The sequence below is a fragment of the Anguilla rostrata genome, chromosome 1 (assembly GCF_018555375.3).
Source record: "Anguilla rostrata isolate EN2019 chromosome 1, ASM1855537v3, whole genome shotgun sequence".
In the NCBI taxonomy this organism is placed as follows: domain Eukaryota; kingdom Metazoa; phylum Chordata; class Actinopteri; order Anguilliformes; family Anguillidae; genus Anguilla; species Anguilla rostrata.
In genome coordinates this window covers 85202984-85227048 of record NC_057933.1, presented here as the reverse complement: position 1 = coordinate 85227048, position 24065 = coordinate 85202984, and the positions used below count along the sequence as shown (strand labels likewise).

Genomic DNA, 24065 nt, shown 5'->3' with positions numbered 1-24065 from the left:
TGCACTTACCATCACGTGTTCAAGGTCCGTCCCATAATCCTTTGCGGCAGCCACCAGGGCCTGCTGGGAAATCCAGTCCTGCAGCTCCGTGGATTCTCGGCTGAATTCATGCAGCCGTAGAGACTCCTTCAGCCTTTGGGACCTGAGGGCAGAGCAACCTGTCAGATACGCTGATACTGCTGCACCACACAAACAGGGTCTTCAAACGGTCTCAGCCCCCATCCAGTATCTATCATTTTGCGGCGTTGAAAAGTCAAATTAAACTACTTAAATGTAATGTGCATATACTCCTATAAAATAAGTCAGTAGAATAGTATTCAGACATCTTCAGAATTACATTAAAAATAAAAACCTGACAATAAAAGATCAACAATCTCTTCAGCACTTCAAAGATCTGGCCTCTCTGGGAGAGCTGCTAGACAGACGTTCAGCTCCTTGGCCTAACCGCAAGGTGCTATGTTCAGCACAAACCCAGCACAGCCTAACACCCAGGAAACGTGTTTCTCCTGCTGACCATGGCCGGGGCAGCATTGTGCTATGTGGTTGCTTTTCAGCAGTTGGGTCTCGGAAGTTTGTTTCCATCAAGGGCAAGATGCTAAATACAACCAAATCTCTGAGCTGAATCTGTGTGGTTATGTGCTGTATTTTGCAAACCTTACCTGAACATAGTTAGGTGCTGTACTTTCCTAACCTGGCTCCTTACCTGAGCATAGTCAGGTGCTGTACTTTGCAAACCTGGCTCCTTACCTAAGCATAGTCAGGTGCTGTACTTTGCAAACCTGGCTCCTTACCTAAGTATGGTTAGGTGCTGTACTTTGCAAACCTGGCTCCTTACCTAAGCATAGTCAGGTGCTGTACTTTGCAAACCTGGCTCCTTACCTAAGCATGGTTAGGTGCTGTACTTTGCAAACCTGACTCCTTACCTGAGCATAGTTAGGTGCAATACTTTGCAAACTTAGCTCCTTACCTGAGCATGGTTAGGTGCTGTTATTTGCAAACCTTACCTGAGCAAGGTTAGGTGCTGCAGTTTGCTGAACTGGTTGTTGATGTGACTGTAGGGCCAGTCCACCTCATCTCTGCCACACACCCCAGCTGCATGCTCCACATTGCACCCCAACTCCTCCACCTGCACTGCCACCGCCTCCACCTGCTCTTCCAGTACCTGCAAAACAGGGCACATTGATTATCCCAACATCCATTAGCCAAATACCCACCATCCCAACATCCACTATTTGAACATCCATCAGCACAACACCCACCATCGCAACACCTATCAACCCAACATCTATCAGTCCAACATCCACCATCCCAACATCCATCAGCCCAACATCTATCGATCCAATATCCACCATCCCAACATCCATCAGCCCAACATCCATCAACCCAACATCTATCAGTCTAACATCCACCATCCCAACATCCATCAGTCCAACATCCATCAGCCCAATATCCATCAACCCAACATCTATCAGTCCAACATCCACCATCCCAACATCCATCAACCCAACATCTATCAGTCTATCATCCACCATACCAACATCCATTAACCCAATATCCATTATCTCAACATCTACCATCCCAGTATACAGTATACCACCCAACATCCATAAACCAGACATCCATTAACCTAATATCCATCAGCTCAGCATCCACTATTCCAACATCCATCAACCCAATAACTCAAATGCCAACATCCATCAGGCCAACATCTATTATCTCAACATCTACCATCTCAACACCGATCAACCCAACATCCATTATCCCAATATCCATAAACCTAACATCCATCATATCTGAATATCTATTAAACCAGCATCACCAACCCAACATACACCTGCACTACATCCCCCAACATCTGCTAACATGTATCTCTGCAACACCCACTCAACCTGGAGGTCTGTGATTGGTGTAAATGAAAGAACTATAGGATGCTGCTATGCTACCTGCTGTTTCTTAATGAGGCTGGTGGTGGTTGGTTCATTCCTGCCGTAGTCCTCACTGCTGGCCAATGGTAGCAAGTCTGACAGCCGAGCCTCCAGCTCTGCTCCATCCAGTAAGGTCTGAGTGCAGAGAAAATGTATTTATGCAACCATTTAAACGTGGTGAACAGGAAGTGCCTGATGAGCAAAGAGCGGCCTCCCACAGCTCTGATTGGCTGAAAGGAAATGGGCGGGTACCTGCTCACGAGTGACTGCCCTGTTGAGGAGGGTGGCCCTATCCTCACATGCCCCTTCTAGCCCCTCCCACTCCATTGTCAGGTGGGCGGATCTCTGTCGCACTTCATCCCCGTGGCCCTGTGCTGAGTTTCCCATGATCCTCCCCTTCTCCAGCACCCGCTGCAGATGCTGACGGTGGGCGCTGACCTCTGCCTGCAGCTCCTGATTGGACAGACAATATGGTGGTGCACATCATGTACCTTCAGAAGGACAGGATTTACCCCACACAGAACAAGGGCTCAGCAGCATGCAGAGAAGGTTCTGCAAAAGTAAATGTGCAAGACAGCAGTGACTGAATGTTGTTATGGCTGCGGGGCTGTAAGAGAGCTGTGATTGGATGTTACTAAGGCTGTGGGGCTGAAAGAGAGCTGTGATTGGATGTTGCTTAGGCTGTGGGGCTGTAAGAGAGTAGTGATTGGATGTTGCTAAGGTTCTGGGGCTGAAAGACAGCAGTGATTGGATGTTGCTAAGGCTGTGGGGCTGAAAGAGAGCTGTGATTGGATTTTGCTAAGGCTGTGAGGCTGTAAGAGAGCTGTGATTGGATGTTGCTAAGGCTGTGGGGCTGTAAGAGGGTAGTGATTGGATGTTGCTAAGTTTGAGGCTGTAAGAGAGCAGTGATTGGATGTTGCTAAGGCTGTGGGGCCGTTAGAGAGCTGTGATTGGATGTTGCTAAGGCTGTGGGGCTGTAAGAGAGCTGTGATTGGATGTTGCTAAGGCTGTGGGACTGTAAGATAGGTTGTGATTGGATGTTGCTAAGGCTGTGGGGCTGTAAGAGAGCTGTGATTGGATGTTGCTAAGGCTGTGGAACTGTAAGAAAGGTTGTGATTGGATGTTGCTAAGGCTGTGGGGCTGTAAGAGAGTAGTGATTGGATGTTGCTAAGGCTGTGGGGCTGTAAGAAAGGTTCTGATTGGATGTTGCTAAGGCTGTGGGACTGTAAGAAAGGTTCTGATTGGATGTTGCTAAGGCTGTGGGACTGTAAGAGAGCAGTGATTGGATGTTGCTAAGGCTGTGGGGCTATAAGAGAGTAGTGATTGGGTGTTGCTAAGGCTGTGGGGCTGTAAGAGAGCTGTGATTGGATGTTGCTAAGGCTGTGGGACTGTAAGATAGGTTGTGATTGGATGTTGCTACGGCTGTGGGGCTGTAAGATAGGTTGTGACTGGATGTTGCTAAAGCTGTGGGGCTATTACCTTGTGTTTCTGCTGCAGGTGGAGGGCGCTGGCCAGGGACTGGCCGTAGTTTGTAGAGCTGGCCAGCGGGTAGTGCTCAGAGATCCAGGACAGCTCCAGGTCCACATCGTGGAAGAACTCAAACAAAGTTACAGATGCCTCCAGCTGGGTCCTCCTCCGCTCCAGGGGGCGCTGTAGGGATTCAAACCTGCATAACAGGTAAGAACACAGACAATAACATCGAAGCATGCAGTCTTGAAAAAATGTTCAACCCTGATGCTGACAGAGCCAGTCCAGTACACACTGTGGATCTCCCAGAGTAAGATACACTCGGTCAGAACTCACAGCTTCAGGTACTTCTCCGTGTCCCGCAGGATTCGCTGGGAGTCAAAGTGGTTGGTTGCCATGTGTTTGGCTCGTGTGACGATGGCGTTCATCTTGTCTGCAAGTTCCCGTGCCTCCTGCTCCAGCTGCTGGTGGTCCTTCAGGAGCTTCCGGCTGGACTGCAGGTCATGACCTTTCCCAGCATCCCTCAGCAGCCTCTGAATGGCCTCCATATTCACCTTGGCATCCTGCAAGCAATGCCGTTATTTACCCTTTCAGAGAGACTCTTCCTGTGAGAGACATGGTTATTTACCCTTTCAGAGAGACTCTTCCTGTGAGAGACATGGTTATTTACCCGCTCAGAGAGATTCTTCCTGTGAGAGACGTGGTTATTTACCCTCTCAAACAGACTTGCTTACCTGCAGCAGCTCCATCAGCTGCTCCTGCTGTCCCGCCTGCCGCAGTTTGTCCCCTCTCTCCGCCATCTTCCTCTGAAGCTCCGCCCACATGCTGCACACACGCCCTGACTCCTCCCTCACAGCACGGCGCTGGTAATGCCCCTCCCTCTGCATCTCTTCCGCCAGCTACAGGCCAACACACACACACACACACACACACACACAGGCACAAACATACACACACACACACACACACACTTAAGCGGTTGCATACACACACACACACACACACACACAGGCACAAACATACACACACACACACACACACACACACACACGCATACACACGCACACATGTACACACATGCACACACACACACGCACAAAGAAATCAATTGTACTACACACAGCTACACATATTCACTACTATACATGCACAATACCCAACCATGCACACACATACAGCCCCAGCCCTCACCTCTTTAATTTGGTCGAGCCGCACGTGATTGGCCAGCATTTCCTTCTCTGCAGCCTCATGCCGTTTGAGTTTGCGCAGAATGTTGGTGGGGTCGCGGTACGACTCGTCCTCTGCGATCTTAAACTTCTCCTCCATCCATAGAACAATCTCCTCCACATCCCGGTGAAACTCCTGTCATACATTACAGTACAGATACACACACACACACACACACATACACACACACACACAAACACAGACATACACACACACACACACGCACACAGTAGAAAAGCAGAACAAGAGGACCATTCAGATAATGTCTCAGCAGTTTTGTAGGGCTCATAAGATAGGTAGACAGACAGAGTACAGTAAGAGTCTGACTGCACCTGGTATTTCTTAGATGCCAGAAGCTGTGCTCTCCGAGCCTGGCTGCTCTCTTTCAGTCTCCTGGTGTGCTCTTGGACAGATATCGCCTTCTGCTGGATCCTAAGAGAAAAGCTACAATTACAATTCTGGTCCACAATTAAAAGATTAATTCAGGTTTTTCCAGGTCAATACACACATGCATTCTCTGCCTTTAAACTTTAAAGTGTCTAAAGCAACTATAAATATTTTCCTAAAAGCTTAAATGATCTTTTTTTGTGACTGTGAAGCAGGGGGGTAATCTCACAGCAGGGGATGTGACTGTGCGTCTCACAGCTGGGGATGTGACTGCGTCTCTCACAGCTGGGGATGTGACTGCATTTGGGGATGTGACTGTTTGGGGATATAACTGTGTTTCTCACAGCTGGGGATGTGACTGTGTGTCTCACAGCTGGGGATGTGACTGTGTCTCTCACAGCTGGGGATGTGACTGTTTGGGGATATAACTGTGTTTCTCACAGCTGGGGATGTGACTGTGTCTCTCACAGCTGGGGATGTGACTGCATTTGGGGATGTGACTGTTTGGGGATGTAACTGTGTTTCTCAAAGCTGGGGATGTGACTGTGTGTCTCACAGCTGGGGATGTGACTGCGTTTGGGGATGTGATTCACTGTTTGGGGATGTGACTGCATTTGGGGATGTGATTCACTGTTTGTGGATGTGACTGCGTTTGGGGATATGACTCACTGTTTGGGGATGTGACTGCATTTGGGGATGTGACTGCGTTTGGGGATGTGATTCACTGTTTGGATGTGATGCTTGGATGTGATCAGTTTGGAGGATGTGTTGAGACACTGTTTTGTGGATGTGACTTGGATTTTCACGTTTGATGTCGTTGGGGATGTGACATGTTTGGGGATGGTCTGCATTTGGGATTGACTGTTTTGGATGGCCCGGACGCTGTCGCTGTTGTGTGAGCTTCGTGCTCTTCTCCTGCAGCAGGCCGACGCGCAGGTCCAACGCGTTCAGCAAGTCCTCCTGCGCTTCCTGCCTTCCCAGCAGGCCATGCACGCTGTCCACCGAGTCCTGACCACCGCACAACACACGCAAACCACCACACAATTACGATAACAATGCAAAGCATGAAATGTCCTAACATATCCCACTGTATCCCAGTGTACCCCAGTGTACTCCACTCTCACCCCAGTGTGCCCCAGTACGCCCCAGTGTACCCCACTCTCACCCCAGTGTGCCCCAGTACGCCCCAGTGTGCCCTAGTCTCACCCCAGTGTACCCCGGTCTCACCCCAGTGTACCCCAGTCTCACCCCAGTGTACCCCGGTCTCACCCCAATGTACCCCAGTCTCACCCCAATGTACCCCAGTCTCACCCCAGTGTACCCCGGTCTCACCCCAATGTACCCCACTCTCACCCCAGTGTGCCCCAGTACGCCCCAGTGTGCCCTAGTCTCACCCCAGTGTACCCCAGTCTCACCCCAGTATACCCCGGTCTCACCCCAATGTACCGCACTCTCACCCCAGTGTACCCCGGTCTCACCCCAATGTACCCCACTCTCACCCCAGTGTACCCCAGTCTCACCCCAGTGTACCCCGGTCTCACCCCAATGTACCCCACTCTCACCCCAGTGTGCCCAACTCTAACCCCAGTGTACCCCAGTCTCACCCCAGTGTGCCCCAGTACGCCCCAGTGTACCCCACTCTAACCCCAGTGTACCCCAGTCTCACCCCAGTGTGCCCCAGTACGCCCCAGTGTGCCACACTCTCACCCCAGTGTGCCCCAGTACTCCCCAGTGTGCCCCACTCTCACCCCAGTGTACCCCGGTCTCACCCCAGTTATACCCCACTCTCACCCCAGTGTACCCCAGTCTCACCCCAGTGTACCCCAGTACCCCAGTGTACCCCATCTCACCCCAGTGTGCCCATCGCCAGTGTACCCCACTCTCACCCCAGTGTACCCATACACCCCAGTGTGCCCCAGTGTGCCCCAGTACGCCCCAGTTACCCCACCTCCACCCCAGTGTACCCCAGTCTCACCCCAGTGTGCCCCAGTGTGCCCCAGTGTACCCCAGTCTCACCCCAGTGTACCCCAGTACACCCCAGTGTGCCCCAGTGTGCCCCAGTGTGCCCCAGTCTCACCCCAGTGTACCCCACTCTCACCCCAGTGTACCCCAGTACACCCCAGTGTGCCCCAGTGTGCCCCAGTGTGCCCCAGTCTCACCCCCAGGTCGGTGAGTCTCAGCCGGTCCTCTTGGCTGGACAGGGCCATCTCAATCCGGTCTGCTTCCCGGATAAACTTCTGCAGCTCCAGCCCTTCCTCCAGCCGATGTTTCTGATTGGCCCACAGCTTATCGAGCTCCGCCCACTCCTGGCCCAGCTTGCGCAGCGTCTGCTGTACCTCACCTCTGTTGCTAAGCAACGAGCCAGCCAGCGACTGCCCCAGCTTCTCCATGCTCTTCACCCTAGAGAGATGTCAATCAGCCAGACCCCACACACATCATTCCTATCTAACAAGCTTTGTACAGAATGTTGGTAGGTGTGCTAAAGTGAAGATATCGTAGCAGGTTACCATGACAACACTCTCTGGGGATGCAACCCTCAAATTAAAAAAGAACAACGTTGCCCTTGCCTAGGGGCGATTTCATCTTTAGCTGACTACTAAGTTAAGATGTTTGCCTATGAAATCCACGGACAAGTGTGCCCACCTCAAACTTCGTTAAATCTCTAACTCGTCCATTACCCATGATCAGTGCCTGTCACTCATCATCAGGCCCCTCCCCCATCTCACCTGTCTCTCTGCTCCTCGATCTCCCGCCGGAGGTCCTGATTCTCCTTCAGCAGGTTCTGGGCGGAGCCCACATCTGAGGCAGTCTCCTCCCCCTGCAGCCGCGCCCGTACAGACTCCGCCCACAGAAGCAGGTCCCGGGTCTCCTGCAGGAACATGTGCCGTCGCTGGGCGTCCTGCAGCCCCGCCTGTCTCTGCTCCGCCCCCTTTCGCACCCGCTGCAGGAGCTGCTCCAGCCCGCGCACCTCCTCCATGATGGCCACGGCCTCTGCTGGGCTCCGCCCCTGCTTCCTGCCCCAGGACACAACACCCCTCAAACACCCAGAGCCGTGTGCGCCCCAATATTCATAACTGCACCCTAATATACATAAATAACACTATTCCCCAATATTCATAAATAACTCTATGCCCCAATATTCATAACTAACTCTGTGCCCCAATATTCATAAATAATACTAGGCCCCAATATTCATAACTGCAGCCCAATATTCATAACTAACTCTGTGCCTCAATATTCATAAATAATACTAGGCCCCAATATTCATAACTGCAGCCCAATGTTCATAACTAACTCTGTGCCCCAATATTCATAACTAACTCTGTGCCCCAATATTCATAACTAACTCTGTGCCCCAATATTCATAACTAACTCTGCCCCAATATTCATAAATAACACTGTGCCCCAATATTCATAAATATCACTATGCCCCAATATTCCTAACTAATTCTATGCCCCAATATTCATAACTAACTCTGTGCCCCAATATTCATAAATAACACTATGCCCCAATATTCATAACTAACTCTGTGCCCCAATATTCATAACTAACTCTGTGCCCCAATATTCAGAAATAACTCTATGCCCCAATATTCATTAATAACACTGTGCCCCAATATTCATAACTAACTCTGTGCCCCAATATTCATAACTAACTCTGTGCCCCAATATTCATAACTAACTCTGTGCCCCAATATTCAGAAATAACTCTATGCCCCAATATTCATTAATAACACTGTGCCCCAATATTCATAACTAACTCTGTGCCCCAATATTCATAACTGCAGCCCAATATTATAAATAACACTGTGCCCCAATATTCATAACTAACTGCACCCCAATATTCATAACTAACTGCACCCCAATATTCATAAATAACACTGTGCCCCAATATTCATAACTAACTCTGTGCCCCAATATTCAGAAATAACTCTATGCCCCAATATTCATTAATAACACTGTGCCCCAATATTCATAACTAACTCTGTGCCCCAATATTCATAACTGCAGCCCAATATTAATAAATAACACTGTGCCCCAATATTCATAACTAACTGCACCCCAATATTCATAACTAACTGCACCCCAATATTCATAAATAACACTGTGCCCCAATATTCATAACTAACTCTGTGCCCCAATATTCATAAATAACACTGTGCCCCAATATTCATAACTAACTCTGTGCCCCAATATTCAGAACTAACTCTGTGCCCCAATATTCATAAATAACACTGTGCCCCAATATTCATAACTAACTCTGTGCCCCAATATTCATAACTGCAGCCCAATATTCATAAATAACACTATGTCCCAATATTCATAACTAACTGCACCCCAATATTAATAAATAACACTGTGCCCCAATATTCATAACTAACTGCACCCCAATATTCATAAATAACACTGTGCCCCAATATTCATAACTAACTGCACCCCAATATTCATAAATAACACTGTGCCCCAATATTCATAACTAACTGCACCCCAATATTAATAAATAACACTGTGCCCCAATATTCATAACTAACTGCACCCCAATATTCATAACTAACTCTCTCACAGGTACGCACATTTTGGCGATGCTCCTCAGGTACTCGATCTTGCGCTCCAGTGCCTGGATCTCCCGCTGGGCCAGGCCCAGCTCCCGCTCCTCGGCCAGTAGGGCGGTTTGGGTCACGCTCACCCCGGCCCCGCCCACCTCGGCCCCGCCCAGCTGCGTCAGCTTCTCCTGCAGCTGTGCCCGCGCGTCCTGGCAGTCCTGCAGGAAGGAGCGAACGTCCGCCGTGCCCAGCAGCTCCTCCGCCTTCGCATCCCGCAACACCTGCATGCGCTCCCACCTGCAGCACAGAGAGAGAACTGCTCACCTGCAGCACAGAGAGAACTGCTCACCTGTGCAGCACAGAGAGAACTGCTCACCTGCAGCACAGAGAGAGAACTGCTCACCTGCAGCACAGAGAGAACTGCTCACCTGCAGCACAGAGAGAACTGCTCACCTGCAGCACAGAGAGAACTGCTCACCTGCAGCACAGAGAGAGAACTGCTCACCTGTGCAGTACAGAGAGAGAACTGCTCACCTGCAGCACAGAGAGAGAACTGCTCACCTGCAGCACAGAGAGAGAACTGCTCACCTGCAGCACAGAGAGAGAACTGCTCACCTGCAGCACAGAGAGAACTGCTCATCTGCAGCACAGAGAGAACTGCTCGTCTGCAGCACAGAGAGAGAACTGCTCACCTGCAGTACAGAGAGAGAACTGCTCACCTGTGCAGTACAGAGAGAGAACGGCTCACCTGCAGCACAGAGAGAGAACTGCTCACCTGCAGCACAGAGAGAGAACTGCTCACCTGCAGCACAGAGAGGCAGTCGCTCACCTGTACCAACATGTTTGTGTGTGTGTATGTATGTCTGTAGACTGTGTGTATGCAGAGTGTGTGTGCACTGTGCGTGTGTGTGTGTATGTCTGCATACTGTGTGTATGTAGAGTGTGTGTGTACTGTGTGGTGTGTGTGTGCGTGTATGTCTGCATACTGTGTGTATGTAGATTGTGCGTGTACTGTGTGTGTACAGTGTGTGTCTACCTGCGGATGACCTGTTCCTGTCTGGTCTGGATCTCTCTCTGCTTGCTGTGTCCACTCTTCTGTAGCTCCTCCCCCAGCTGACTGATGTTATCCAGCTGGCCCCTCCCACTGGCCAGCTCCGTCAGGAAGCTCTGACAGGTAACAGGTTTATGGTTCATTACTGGTGCTGTCATTATTAACAGAGAGTGTGCGCATTGTAATACATGCATACTCAGCTAATAACTGCTGCTGTGGTCTCAGCTCAGAAATTAATGTGGCGTTAATGGACCCGAGTGGGATTTAGGATAGTGCTAACAAAGTCATATGGGATCTGAACATAGCATAGTGCTAACAAAGTCATATGGGATCTGAATGTAGCATAGCGCTAACAGAGTCTTATGGGATCTGAACATAGCATAGCGCTAACAGTCATATGGGATCTGAATGTAGCATAGTGCTACCAGAGTCATATGGGATCTGAACATAGCATAGTGCTAACAGAGTCATATGGGATCGGAATGTAGCATAGCGCTAACAGAGTCATATGGGATCTGAATTTAACATAGTGCTACCAGAGTCATATGGGATCTGAACATAGCATAGTGCTAACAGTCATATGAGATCTGAACGTAGCATAGCGCTAACAGAGTCTTATGGGATCTGAACATAGCATAGTGCTAACAGAGTCATATGGGATCTCAATGTAGCATAGTGCTACCAGAGTCATATAGGTTCTGAACATAGCATAGTGCTAACAAAGTCATATGGGATCTTAATGTAGCATAGCGCTAACAGAGTCTTATGGGATCTGAACATAGCATAGCCCTAACAGTCATATGGGATCTGAATGTAGCATAGTGCTACCAGAGTCATATGGGATCTGAACATAGCATAGTGCTAACAGAGTCATATGGGATCTGAATGTAGCATAGCGCTAACAGAGTCATATGGGATCTGAATGTAACATAGTGCTAACAGAGTCATATGGGATCTGAACATAGCATAGTGCTAACAGTCAGATGAGATCTGAACGTAGCATATAGCTAACAGTCATATGGGATCTCAATGTAGCATAGTGCTACCAGAGTCATATAGGTTCTGAACATAGCATAGTGCTAACAGAGTCATATGGGATCTGAATGTAGCATAGCGCTAACAGTCATATGGGATCTGAATGTAGCATAGTGCTACCAGAGTCATATGGGATCTGAACGTAGCATAGCGCTAACAGTCATATGGGATTTGAAAGTAGCATAGTGCTAACAGAGTCATTTGGGATCTGAACGTAGCATTGCGCTAACAGTCATATGGGATCTGAACGTAGCATAATGCTACCAGAGTCTTATGGGATCTGAACGTAGCATAGCGCTAACAGTCATATGGGATTTGAAAGTAGCATAGTGCTAACAGAGTCATTTGGGATCTGAACGTAGCATATAGCTAACAGAGTCTTATGGGATCTGAAAGTAGCATAGTGCTAACAGTCATATGGGATCTGAACGTAGCATAATGCTAACAGAGTCTTATGGGATCTGAACATAGCATAGCGCTAACAGTCATATGGGATCTGAACGTAGCATAGTGCTAACAGAGTCATATGGGATCTGAATGTAGCATAGTGCTACCAGAGTCATATGGGATCTGAACGTAGCATAGCGCTAACAGTCATATGGGATTTGAAAGTAGCATAGTGCTAACAGAGTCATATGGGATCTGAACGTAGCATAGCGCTAACAGTCATATGGGATTTGAAAGTAGCATAGTGCTAACAGAGTCTTATGGGATCTGAACGTAGCATAGCGCTAACAGTCATATGGGATCTGAACGTAGCATAGTGCTACCAGAGTCATATGGGATCTGAACATAGCATAGCGCTAACAGTCATATGGGATCTGAATGTAGCATAGTGCTACCAGAGTCATATGGGATCTGAACGTAGCATAGCGCTAACAGTCATATGGGATCTGAACGCAGCGTAGCGCTAACAGAGTCATATGGGATCTGAACGTAGCATAGCGCTAACGGAGCAGGAGTGGGGTTTCACCTCGTATTTGGCCTGCATCACCTCCACATTCTCAGCGTTGGGGCTGAAGGCCTTCAGCACGCTCTCTTTGTCTCCCATCCAGGACTCAAACTCCTGGCAGGTGTTATAGAAACGGTACAACCTCACCGCCTCCTCCAGAGCTCTCCTCCGAGACTGCAGGAACAAGGAGAACATTTCTGCACACAGACATTCTATACATACACACACACACAGGCTACACACACACACACACTATATACACACACACACAGGCTACACACACACACACACACACACTATATACACACACACACAGGCTACACACACACACACACACACACACACACACTATATATATATACACACACAGGCTATACACACACACACACACACACACACACACATAGTACATGCAGGTTGAATACCTGTGCCAGGCTCTGTAGGCTGCTGAAGTCTCTGTCCAGGCTATGCTGTGTGGTTGTGATGGTGTCCTGCTGGTACTGCGGGTCGGGCAGCATGCTGGACTGGATCTCCGTGGTGCCGCGACGCATAGAGCGACTGCGGCGGGGCCGGCTCACCTGGGCAGGGCTCACCTGGCCGGGGCCCACCTGGGCGGGGGTCTCCAGGGTTCCATTATTTAGCGCTGGCTGAAATGGAGGCTCCACCTGGACACCCAGAGCCAGATCTTACTCACATCCACCAATCACCAATCAGTCAATCACCTGATCAATAAATTAATGAACTAATCCATTCAGATTTAGCCACGTAGCGATAAACCCGGGATAGGCATCAAGCGTATATAGGAACTGGAGAGGGTAGGTGGGGCCTGGCGATGAAGCCTCTACATGTTGAGGGCAAAAGAGCCTGCTGCCCATTGAATTCAATGTAGAAAATCAAGGTGATTTAACAACCAAAGAAAACCTCATTGGTCAGTTTTTTTGTGATCATAATTTTTTATTTATTTTGCTTACAAAAGTCTGATATTCCCCATTTACTTTAATGAGAGCGCCAATGTGTTGCCCTCAGCATGTGCAATACAGGCTTAATTCCTTGGCTTCACAAGCTTAGGTCAGCTGAAGAAGGTGTTCTTTTCTGTCTAGTCAAATATGCATGTCTATGGGGAGAAGAGCATCAGGCTGTTGCAGGTTAGCTGGCCAGTGCAGGGCAGTCAGCCGACCAGCAGGGGGCGCATTACCTTGGGCAGTAGCTCTGTGATGTAGGTGGGAGGCACCAGCTGCTGGTTTCCTTTGTTGTCCTTCACCAGCCACTTATCTCCACTCTTACTGAGAATATCCACCATTTCCCCACGGTCCAGGGTCACCTTCTCACCTGGACAACACAAGAAACAAGGTTACCTGCTCACCTGAACAAAACCAAAAACCTGGTCACCTGCTCACCTGAACAACACAAAAAACCTGGTCACCTGCTCACCTGAACAACACAAAAAACCTGGTTACCTGCTCACCTGAACAATACAAAAAACCTGGTCACCTGCTCACCTGAACAACACAAAAAACCTGGTTACCTGCTCACCTGAACAATACAAAAAACCTGGTCACCTGCTGACCTAAACAACACAAAAAACCTGGTTACCTGCTCACCTGAACAATACAAAAAACCTGGTCACCTGCTCACCTAAACAACACAAAAAACCTGGTTACCTGCTCACCTGAACAAAAACAAAAACCTGGTCACCTGCTCACCTGAACAACCCCAAAAACCTGGTTACCTGCTCACTTGAACAAAACCAAAAATCTGGTCACCTGCTCACCTGAACAACCCCAAAAACCTGGTTACCTGCTCACCTGAACAAAACCAAAAACCTGGTCACCTGCTCACCTGAACAACCCCAAAAACCTGGTTACCTGCTCACCTGAACAACACAAAAAACCTTGTCACCTGCTCACCTGAACAAAACCAAAAACCTGGTCACCTGCTCACCTGAACAATCCCAAAAACCTGGTCACCTGCTCACCTGAACAACCCCAAAAATCTGGTTACCTGCTCACCTGAAGACCCCAAAAACTGTTACCTGCTCACCTGAACAAACCCAAAAACCTGGTCACCTGCTCACCTGAACAATCCCAAAAACCTGGTCACCTGCTCACCTGAACAACCCCAAAAACCTGGTCACCTGCTCACCTGAACAACCCCAAAAACCTGGTTACCTGCTCACCTGAACAAAACCAAAAACCTGGTTACCTGCTCACCTGGACAACACAAAAAACCGGGTCACCTGCTCAAGACAGGCTCAAAATAGACTCCATTCACACTTTTTGACACTAACCCAGCAAACAATTGCCCTAGGCTCCATTGAAAAACAATGATGATCTGAACTGAAGCCCCAGGTGAATGTACATTAAACTTGCAGTGTGCTAGCTGTGTCTAACCCTGCAAGGGGGCCTGGTTTTTCCTGCAAGGCTGTGAGTAAACATGCTGTAGGGCCAGTTACCTCTGTATCTGAATCGAATTTTGGCCTGCTGGACAGCGACAGGTGCCTGAGTCTGGGGCAACGGGCGGGGCGGACGCGTCGCTCTCTGTGTCGGCACCCAAATTCTCTCCTTCCCCACCTCCTCCTCCTCTCCAGAGGAGGCGCTGTCTCGCTCTGTTGTGTTCTCCTGCGGTTCAGCCTGCAGTCGGAGATTAACACACTCAGGGATGACCCCACTCAAACATGGGGGCCTACAGGGTGGCTGTGACTCACTGTGAGGGGCCTACAGGGCAGCTGTGACTCACTGTGAGAGGGCCCTGCTGGGCAGCTGTGACTCACTGTGAGAGGGGCCTACAGGGCAGCTGTGACTCACTGTGAGAGGGGCCTACAGGGTGGCTGTGACTCACTGTGAGAGGGCCCTGCTGGGCAGCTGTGACTCACTGTGAGAGGGCCCTGCTGGGCAGCAGTGACTCACTGTGAGAGGGGCCTACAGGGCAGCTGTGACTCACTGTGAGAGGGCCCTGCTGGGCAGCAGTGACTCACTGTGAGAGGGGCCTACAGGGCAGCAGTGACTCACTGTGAGAGGGGCCTGCTGGGCAGCAGTGACTCACTGAGAGGGGCCTACAGGGCAGCTGTGACTCACTGTGAGAGGGGCCTACAGGGCAGCTGTGACTCACTGTGAGAGGGGCCTACAGGGCAGCTGTGACTCACTGTGAGAGGGGCCTGCTGGGCAGCTGTGACTCACTGTGAGAGGGGCCTACAGGGCAGCAGTGACTCACTGTGAGAGGGCCCTGCTGGGCAGCTGTGACTCACTGTGAGAGGGGCCTACAGGGCAGCTGTGACTCACTGTGAGAGGGGCCTACAGGGCGGCTGTCACTCACTGTGAGAGGGGCCTACAGGGCAGTTAAGGGGCCTACAGGGCAGCTGTGACTCACTGTGAGAGGGGCCTACAGGGCAGCTAAGGGGCCTACAGGGCAGCTGTGACTCACTGTGAGAGGGGCCTACAGCGCAGCTAAGGGGCCGACAGGGCAGCAGGACTCACTGTGAGAGGGCCTACAGGGCAGCTGTGACTCACTGTGAGAGGGCCTGCTGGGCAGCTAAGGGGCCTACAGGGCAGCTGTGACTCACTGTGAGAGGGGCCTACAGGGCAGCTGGCTACGTAGAGGGCCTGCTGGCAGCTGAGGGGCCTACAGGGCAGCAGGACTCACTGGAGAGGGCCTGCAGGGCAGCTGTGACTCACTGTGAGAGGGGCTTACAGGGCAGCGTGACTCACTGTGAGAGGGCCGCTGCATGGGGCCTACAGGGCAGCTGTGACTCACTGTGAGAGGGGCCTGCAGGGCAGCTGTGACTCACTGTGAGAGGGGCTTACAGGGCAGCTGTGACTCACTGTGAGAGAGGCCTACAGGGCAGCTGTGACTCACTGTGAGAGGGGCCTACAGGGCAGCTGAGGGGCTTACAGGGCAGCAGTGACTCACTGTGAGAGGGGCCTACAGGGCAGCTGTGACTCACTGTGAGAGGGGCTTACAGGGCAGTTGTGACTCACTGTGAGAGGGGCCTGCTGGGCAGCTGAGGGGCCTACAGGGCAGCAGTGACTCACTGTGAGAGGGGCCTGCAGGGCAGCTGTGACTCACTGTGAGAGGGGCTTACAGGGCAGCGTGATCACTGTGAGAGGGGCCTCGGGTAGCAGTGACTCACTGTGAGAGGCCTGCTGGCAGCTAGGGGCTACAGGGCAGCTGTGACTCACTGTGAGAGGGCTGGCAGCGTGATCACTGTGAGGGCTAGGCAGCTGAGGTGCTTCAGGGCAGCAGCTACTGTGAGAGGCGTACAGGCAGCTGGACTCACTTTCAGCGAGGGGCGCTGAGCGGGCGTCTTGGCCTGACTCATCTCCCAGGCGCAGCAGCTCAAGCGTGAGCAGGGGTCTCTCACCGCAGGTGCGCTGCAGCAGGGCGTCGGCACTCGACTCATCCTTCCCATGATCCTCACTGCGCAGCAGGGTGGTCACTGAGCCAGGATCGGCTGGCTCGGACGCAAGTGCTGGGAGCAGTGGCAGGGTGCAGCAGGGTGGGCAGGGTGGGGGGGGTGGAGCAGCAGGGTGGGGCGGGGTGGAGCAGGGTAGGGCAGGGTGGGGGGGTGGAGCAGGGTGGGCAGGGTGGGAGCAGGGTGGGAGGGTGGAGGCAGGGTGGAGCAGCAGGGTGGGGGGGGTGGAGCAGGTTAGGGCAGGGTGGGGTGGGGTAGGGCAGGGTGGAGCAGCAGGGTGGGGCGGGGTGGGAGAGGGTAGGGCAGGGTGGGGCAGGGTGGGGCAGGGAGCATACACCCTTTTATCAGTTTGGTTCTGTTTGAAACACCATTCAAAACTACAGTTCAAACTAACTTTCCTCCTTTACATCTGTCTGTCAGATGTAGTGGAGACCAGAGGCCAGCCAATCATATCTTCTGCTGACATCACTGATGACATCACCTAGACTTGAACCTGAGACTGCAGGAACCAGCCGGGCCATGCTTCCTTCCTCCAGTTAGGGTACCTGTTTGATGATGCTGCCAGCCTGCAGCCGAGTCTTCCGATTGTCCACTTCGTCCTTCAGGTGCCGCCACTGCCTCTGCAGGGTCGACGCCCACTTGCGGATCTCCTTCTCATTGGGGTGTTTCCGGCTGCAGAGGTCATGACCCCTGCTCACCACCCCTAAGCACAAAGGCTCATGGGATTGCATCTCTGCCTCCAGAGCCTGAAACACACCGTATAGATCAGCTTAAACACACACACACACACTCTCACACACACACACACACGCACACACACACTCACACACTCACACACACATACTCACACACACACAACACTCACACATACCCATGAACACATACACATACACACACACTCACCCACACAGACACACACAGACACACGCACACACACTCACCCACACAGACACACTCTCACACACACACACATACTCTCTCACACACACACACACACTCAGACACACACACACTCTCACACACACACACACACACACACACACACACACACACACACATACTCACACACACACACACACTCACACACACACAAGCAGACACACACACACACACACATACTCTCTCACCACACACACACACTCAGACACACACACATACTCTCTCACACACACACACACTCAGACACACACACACTCTCACACACACACACACACACACACACTCACACACACACACACATACTCACACACACTCACACACTCACACACACATACTCACACACACACAACACTCACACATACCCATGAACACATACACATACACACACACTCTCCCACACAGACACACACAGACACACGCACACACACTCACCCACACAGACACACTCTACACACACACACATACTCACACACACACACACACTCACACACACACACACTCTCACACACACACACACACACACACACTCACACACACACACATACTCACACACACACACACTCACACACACACACACACTCTCTCACACACACACACACACACACACTCAGACACACACACACACACTCTCACACACACACACACACACACTCAGACACACTCTCACACGCACACACACACTCTCTCACACACACACACACACACACTCAGACACACACACACACACTCTCACACACACACACACACACTCAGACACACACACACACACACACACACACACTCACACACACATACTCACACACACACACACACACACTCACACACACACACAAGCAGACACACACACACACACACACCTTGTGTCTCTGAATAGCGAGTAGTATCTGGCTGAGGTCGCGGCCCAGGCCAGCCGTGCGCACCAGCTGCCAGGTCTCATAGATCCAGGCCTCCGTCTCCTCACAGTCCCGGAAGAACTCAAAGAGCTTCAGCTGCTCCTGCAGGTCCTGCCTCCTGCGCAGACAGAGCACCAATCAGAGCACAGCTCCGCATGTACACCAATCAGAGCACAGCTCCGCATGTCCACCACTCAGAGCATAGCTCTGCATGTCCACCAATCAGAGCACAGCTCCGCATGTCCACCACTCAGAGCATAGCTCCGCATGTCCACCAATCAGAGCACAGCTCCAGATGTTCACCAATCAGAGCAGAGCTCTGCCCAATCAGAGCTCAGCTGCGCATGTTCACCAATCAGAGCACAGCTCCACATCTTGTCAATCAGAGAACAGCTCAGAATAGCCATAGATAGTCATTATGGTTTACCTCATCCAGCACTGATACATATTTCACTACAGATACTTAGACACCATGTTTAAAATGACCATAGATCCTCATCCAGCATTAGGTGATCTGTGAGCAGGTTGTTCCACAGTAAGTACTCACCTGTTTTTGCTCTGCAGCAGGAGGGAGCTGTACTGGGCATTGAGGGCTCGGACCCGGGTCTGGACCTGCTGGGGGTCGCTGTGTGGACCCGTTAGGGCCCTGGTGCTGATGGAGCTCAGAGTGTCTCCCTGTGAGGAGATCTGCGCCTCCACCAGCTCCTGCTTCTGCAGCAGAGACTCCACATCCTGCAGCTGCTTCCCATGATCCTTAGAGCCTACCAACACCTGGGGGGCAAGCGCAACAAACATTAACACTTCCCTCTGGAACATTAAAGAGTGAATGCATACATAAATCAATGAATGAATGAATGAATGAATTGCAGATTGATTAATTTATAAATGAATAATGGATTATGGTTTGATATTGGAATAAATTCTGATGAATGAATGGATTAATTAATGGATTATGGGGCGACATAGCTCAGGAGGTAAGACCGATTGTCTGGCAGTCGGAGGGTTGCCGGTTCAAAACCCCGCCCTGGGCATGTCGAAGTGTCCTTGAGCAAGACACCTAACCCCTAACCCCTAACTGCTCTGGCGAATGAGAGGCATCAATTGTAAAGCGCTTTGGATAAAAGCGCTATATAAATGCAGTCCATTTACCATTTAATGAATGAATGAACGAATAAATTAATGGATTGTGGATTGATGAATGAATGGATGAATGAATGAATGATTGAATAAATGCCAACTGATGAATGAATGAATAGATTATGGATTGACAAGTGAACGAACAAACGAACGAGGAGGGTTAATGATTGAGTCTTTCTCACCTGCAGCTCCTCCAGGTCCTGGGACAGCAGCTCAACGTCTCTGAGCACACCGAGCGTGTTGACGACGCCCCCTATTGCCTGGCCCTGGTTCTGCAGCTGCAGGAGGAGGTCCTTCCAGTGCTGCGTGATGTTCTCCTGCCTGCGATTCCACGGCAACAGCAGCGGGAATCAGACCCTCCAGACCTCCGTATTATTTTTTACATTTCACATGATCACCTGACCCGTACCGAGGGAGAGCCAATCAGCCCCAGGCACACTCACCTGCGGATCACCTGACCCGTACCAAGGGAGAGCCAATCAGCCGCAGGGCAAACTCACCTGCGGATCACCTGACCCGTACCGAGGGAGAGCCAATCAGCCGCAGGGCAAACTCACCTGCGGATCACCTGACCCGTACCGAGGGAGAGCCAATCAGCCGCAGGGCAAACTCACCTGCGGATCACCTGACCCGTACCGAGGGAGAGCCAATCAGCCCCAGGCACACTCACCTGCGAATCACCTGACCCGTACCGAGGGAGAGCCAATCAGCCGCAGGGCACACTCACCTGCGGATCACCTGACCCGTACCGAAGGAAAGCCAATCAGCCGCAGGGCACACTCACCTGCGAATCACCTGACCCGTACCGAGGGAGAGCCAATCGGCCCCAGGCACACTCACCTGCGAATCACCTGACCCGTACCGAGGGAGAGCCAATCAGCCCCAGGCACACTCACCTGTGGATCACCTGACCCGTACCGAGGGAGAGCCAATCAGCCGCAGGGCAAACTCACCTGTGGATCACCTGACTCGTACCGAGGGAGAGCCAATCGGCCCCAGGACACACTCACCTGCGGATCACCTGACCCGTACCGAGGGAGAGCCAATCAGCCCCAGGCACACTCACCTGCGGATCACCTGACCCGTACCGAGGGAGAGCCAATCAGCCCCAGGCACACTCACCTGCGGATCACCTGACCCGTACCGAGGGAGAGCCAATCAGCCGCAGGGCAAACTCACCTGCGGATCACCTGACCCGTACCGAGGGAGAGCCAATCGGCCCCAGGACGCACTCACCTGCGGATCACCTGCACCTTGCTGTGGTAGTCCTCGCGGTCGATGACGGCGGCCATGTCGCGGAGGGCGTGGAAGCGCGGCTGGCGGGCGTGCACGTCGGCGGCCAGGGCCTGCAGGCGGCGGTCGGCGGCCAGCGCGGCGCTCAGGTCCCGCGCGGAGCGCACGTCCTGCCCGCGCAGCAGCCGCGCCGTCTCCTGCAGGTAGGCCTCCCGCAGCGTCGCCTTGCGCCCGAACCTCTGCGCCAGCCGCTCCAGCCCCTCCAGCCGCAGCAGCGCCCCCTGCAGGGCGCGCTCGCGCCCGTGCTCCGCCCGCTCCAGCGCCGCCCAGTGCCGCTCCACGTCGGCCAGCGAGCGGCCCTCCGGCGGCACGTAGGCGTGCCGGTTGTTGGCGCGCAGTTTGGTGCGCAGGGCGAACAGGTGCGCCTCAATGGCGCCGCGGTCCTGGTACTTGGGCGGCTTCTCCACGGTGCGGTAGGCCTTGAAGGCCGCCACCAGCCGCTGCATCTCCTGCAGGGAGTTGGGGAAGAGCCGGTCGTTCAGCTCCACCACCTTGGCCTTGATCCAGCGCAGCAGGTCCGACACCATCCTCTCGTACAGCTCCCTCAGGTCCTCCGTCTCCTTCACCATCACCAGGATCTGGGACAAACAGAGAGGCAGCGCCCCCTTCAGCCTGCAGAGCTGCATTACAGTAACACTTAAAGCACAACGCCAGTGTTCACGCCAGGCTATGATTGTTAAGCACTTGCAGGCTCACATAAGAAGATCCACACAGTAATATTTACACACAGTAATATTCACACACCCACCCACCCATCCACACACACACACACACACACACACCTTGCTCAAAGTCGTGGTTCCCCTTCGTGGTCTAATAATTCCCTCTCTCATGTTCTTCCATCTCAGCCACTGGTGACTGAAGTTCCCTGAGAGAGACATGTCTTCCAGGCTCCGCCCACTGGCCCCGCCCACTCACCCAACCACGCAATGGCCCCGCCCTCTCATCGGCACCTCTGTCACACAGCCTGTCTGTTTCTGTAGCCAGTGAGCCACTTCAGCCAGCCAACAACTGCCCCCCAAGATCTGCCCCCCTGCCCCTCTGCCCAGAGCAGGGTGTGTAGAGTGCGGTCCTGGCTGTGAGGGGTGGTGGGGGGGTGCAGGCAGTTTGGGGTTGGGGGCTGTTTCAGTCCACACACCTCTCCTTCCCCTGTGTGTCTCAGCAGCTTCGTACGGCCTGACCCCCCCCCTCACCTGCTCAGACAACCTCCCGCCCCCCCCCTTCCTCGCCCAACTCCCAGAATTCCTCCTGTTATCCTGGACAAAACCGGCGTGCTGCTAGATGGTGCGATTCTGTGTTGTGCGTGTGCGTGTGCGCGTGCACGTGCGTGACGTGTGTGTGTGTGCATGTGCGCGTGTCGTGTGTGTGTGTGCGTGCGTGCGTGCGTGTGTCGTGTGTGTGCGTGCGTGCGTGCATGCGTGTGTGTGTGTATGTGTGTGTGTGTGCGCGTGTATGCGTGTCATGTGTGTGCGTGCGCGTGTGTGCGTGTGTGTGTTTGTGTGTGCGGGTCGTGTGTGTGTGTTGTGTGCGTGAATGTATGCGCGAGTGCATGTGTGTTTGTGTGTGCTACACCTCCAGCAGAAGGAGGTCTGAGGCTGTGCTGAGCTGATTAGCCCCTCCCCCTCCCTGTCCTGGCTGTGGTTAACTCCCATAATCCCCTGGGGAGGCTCTGTGATTAGGAACTCCAGGGAGGGATTATGCTCGTGCAGTTCACCATGCAGCCTCTAGAGGGAGCCCAGTAGCAGGCCTGGTCTGTATTTAAAGAGCAGGACTGGGCCAAAGGCTCTAGCAGTCAGTGAGAGGGACTGAGTGCCTCTGCCTGAGTCCAGCCTTTAAGCCTTTAAGTCAAATCGGCAGGGTTGCCTTGGCAACTAACCGGGAAAGTGTGCATGACAAAAGTTTGACTTAAGATCACAATTCCCAAAAGGGTTTGGAGTTGGGCCAGTGTCATGAACAATAAATTTCCCCTCAGAAATAAGTTCCCCTCAGAAATAAGTTTCCCCCTTTGAACGCCATTGTAATTTGTTGTGTATTATGTCACAATTTGTTGTGTATTTAACAAACATTTTCTCTCAGCAGACGTGATTATTCTGCAAGCATGCATTTGAAATGGCGCAGGTTTAGAGCCGTTAAGTGATTAATTAACACATTATCAGTTTGGTAGCTGGATGAATAGTTGTTATAATTATTATGGTAATTCCGTTAAAGTTTGAAATCAGAATGTTTTAAATTGTGTATACACAGACAATGAACTCGTACACCCAGATTGGATGTTGACGTATATGTCTAACATTAGCTAATGATCACATGGTTGATACCATGTGATCATAAGCTAATGGTTGATAGTTCATCTATTTAGCTAACCTATGACAGTTTAAGTAGCTGCCACTCTGCTGAAACTGAAACTCTCTTCAAACTGTGATGTCATAATGACAGGGGGGAGCTTATTTGTCATGACCCCGGCTGCGATTGGAGGCCCGCGCACCTTGGCGATCCTCTTCTGCAGGGTGTGGCCCTGCTTGGCGCGGGAGAAGTAGTGGTAGTACAGGGACACGTAGGTCATGATGGACTTCTCGTCGGGGTGGGGGACGGCCACGTCCTCGATGTCCAGCAGCCGCATGATCCCCAGCTCCCTCTCCGCCACCCCGAAGGCGTGCTCCAGGTTCCGCAGGGGCTCCCCCTGCTGGAGGCGCCCGTAATCAAACAGGTCCGGCCTGCGAGGGGGGAGGCAGGGGTCAGGGGTCAGAAGCACTCTGCAGGGTTCTGTGCCAGACGTGGGACTATGCCCCTGAAAATCTCCTCAATCT

General features: G+C 52.0%; 1 protein-coding gene across 1 annotated transcript in view; it reads right to left on the bottom strand.

The window, feature by feature from the left end:
- Positions 1–24065, bottom strand: part of sptbn5 (spectrin, beta, non-erythrocytic 5) — a 71255-nt gene that overhangs the window by 39001 nt on the left and 8189 nt on the right. The window contains 28 exon segments of the mRNA XM_064324851.1: positions 10–142; positions 1005–1162; positions 1944–2060; positions 2178–2378; positions 3405–3591; positions 3729–3955; positions 4127–4291; positions 4584–4754; positions 4952–5063; positions 5890–6014; positions 7166–7406; positions 7733–8020; positions 9581–9847; positions 10587–10717; positions 12610–12762; positions 13014–13253; positions 13784–13917; positions 15041–15218; positions 15597–15625; positions 16862–17013; positions 17015–17039; positions 17391–17409; positions 17542–17742; positions 18793–18946; positions 19376–19599; positions 20148–20286; positions 21202–21836; positions 23744–23972. Of these exon segments, the coding sequence (XP_064180921.1) occupies positions 10–142; positions 1005–1162; positions 1944–2060; positions 2178–2378; positions 3405–3591; positions 3729–3955; positions 4127–4291; positions 4584–4754; positions 4952–5063; positions 5890–6014; positions 7166–7406; positions 7733–8020; positions 9581–9847; positions 10587–10717; positions 12610–12762; positions 13014–13253; positions 13784–13917; positions 15041–15218; positions 15597–15625; positions 16862–17013; positions 17015–17039; positions 17391–17409; positions 17542–17742; positions 18793–18946; positions 19376–19599; positions 20148–20286; positions 21202–21836; positions 23744–23972 (5035 nt within the window).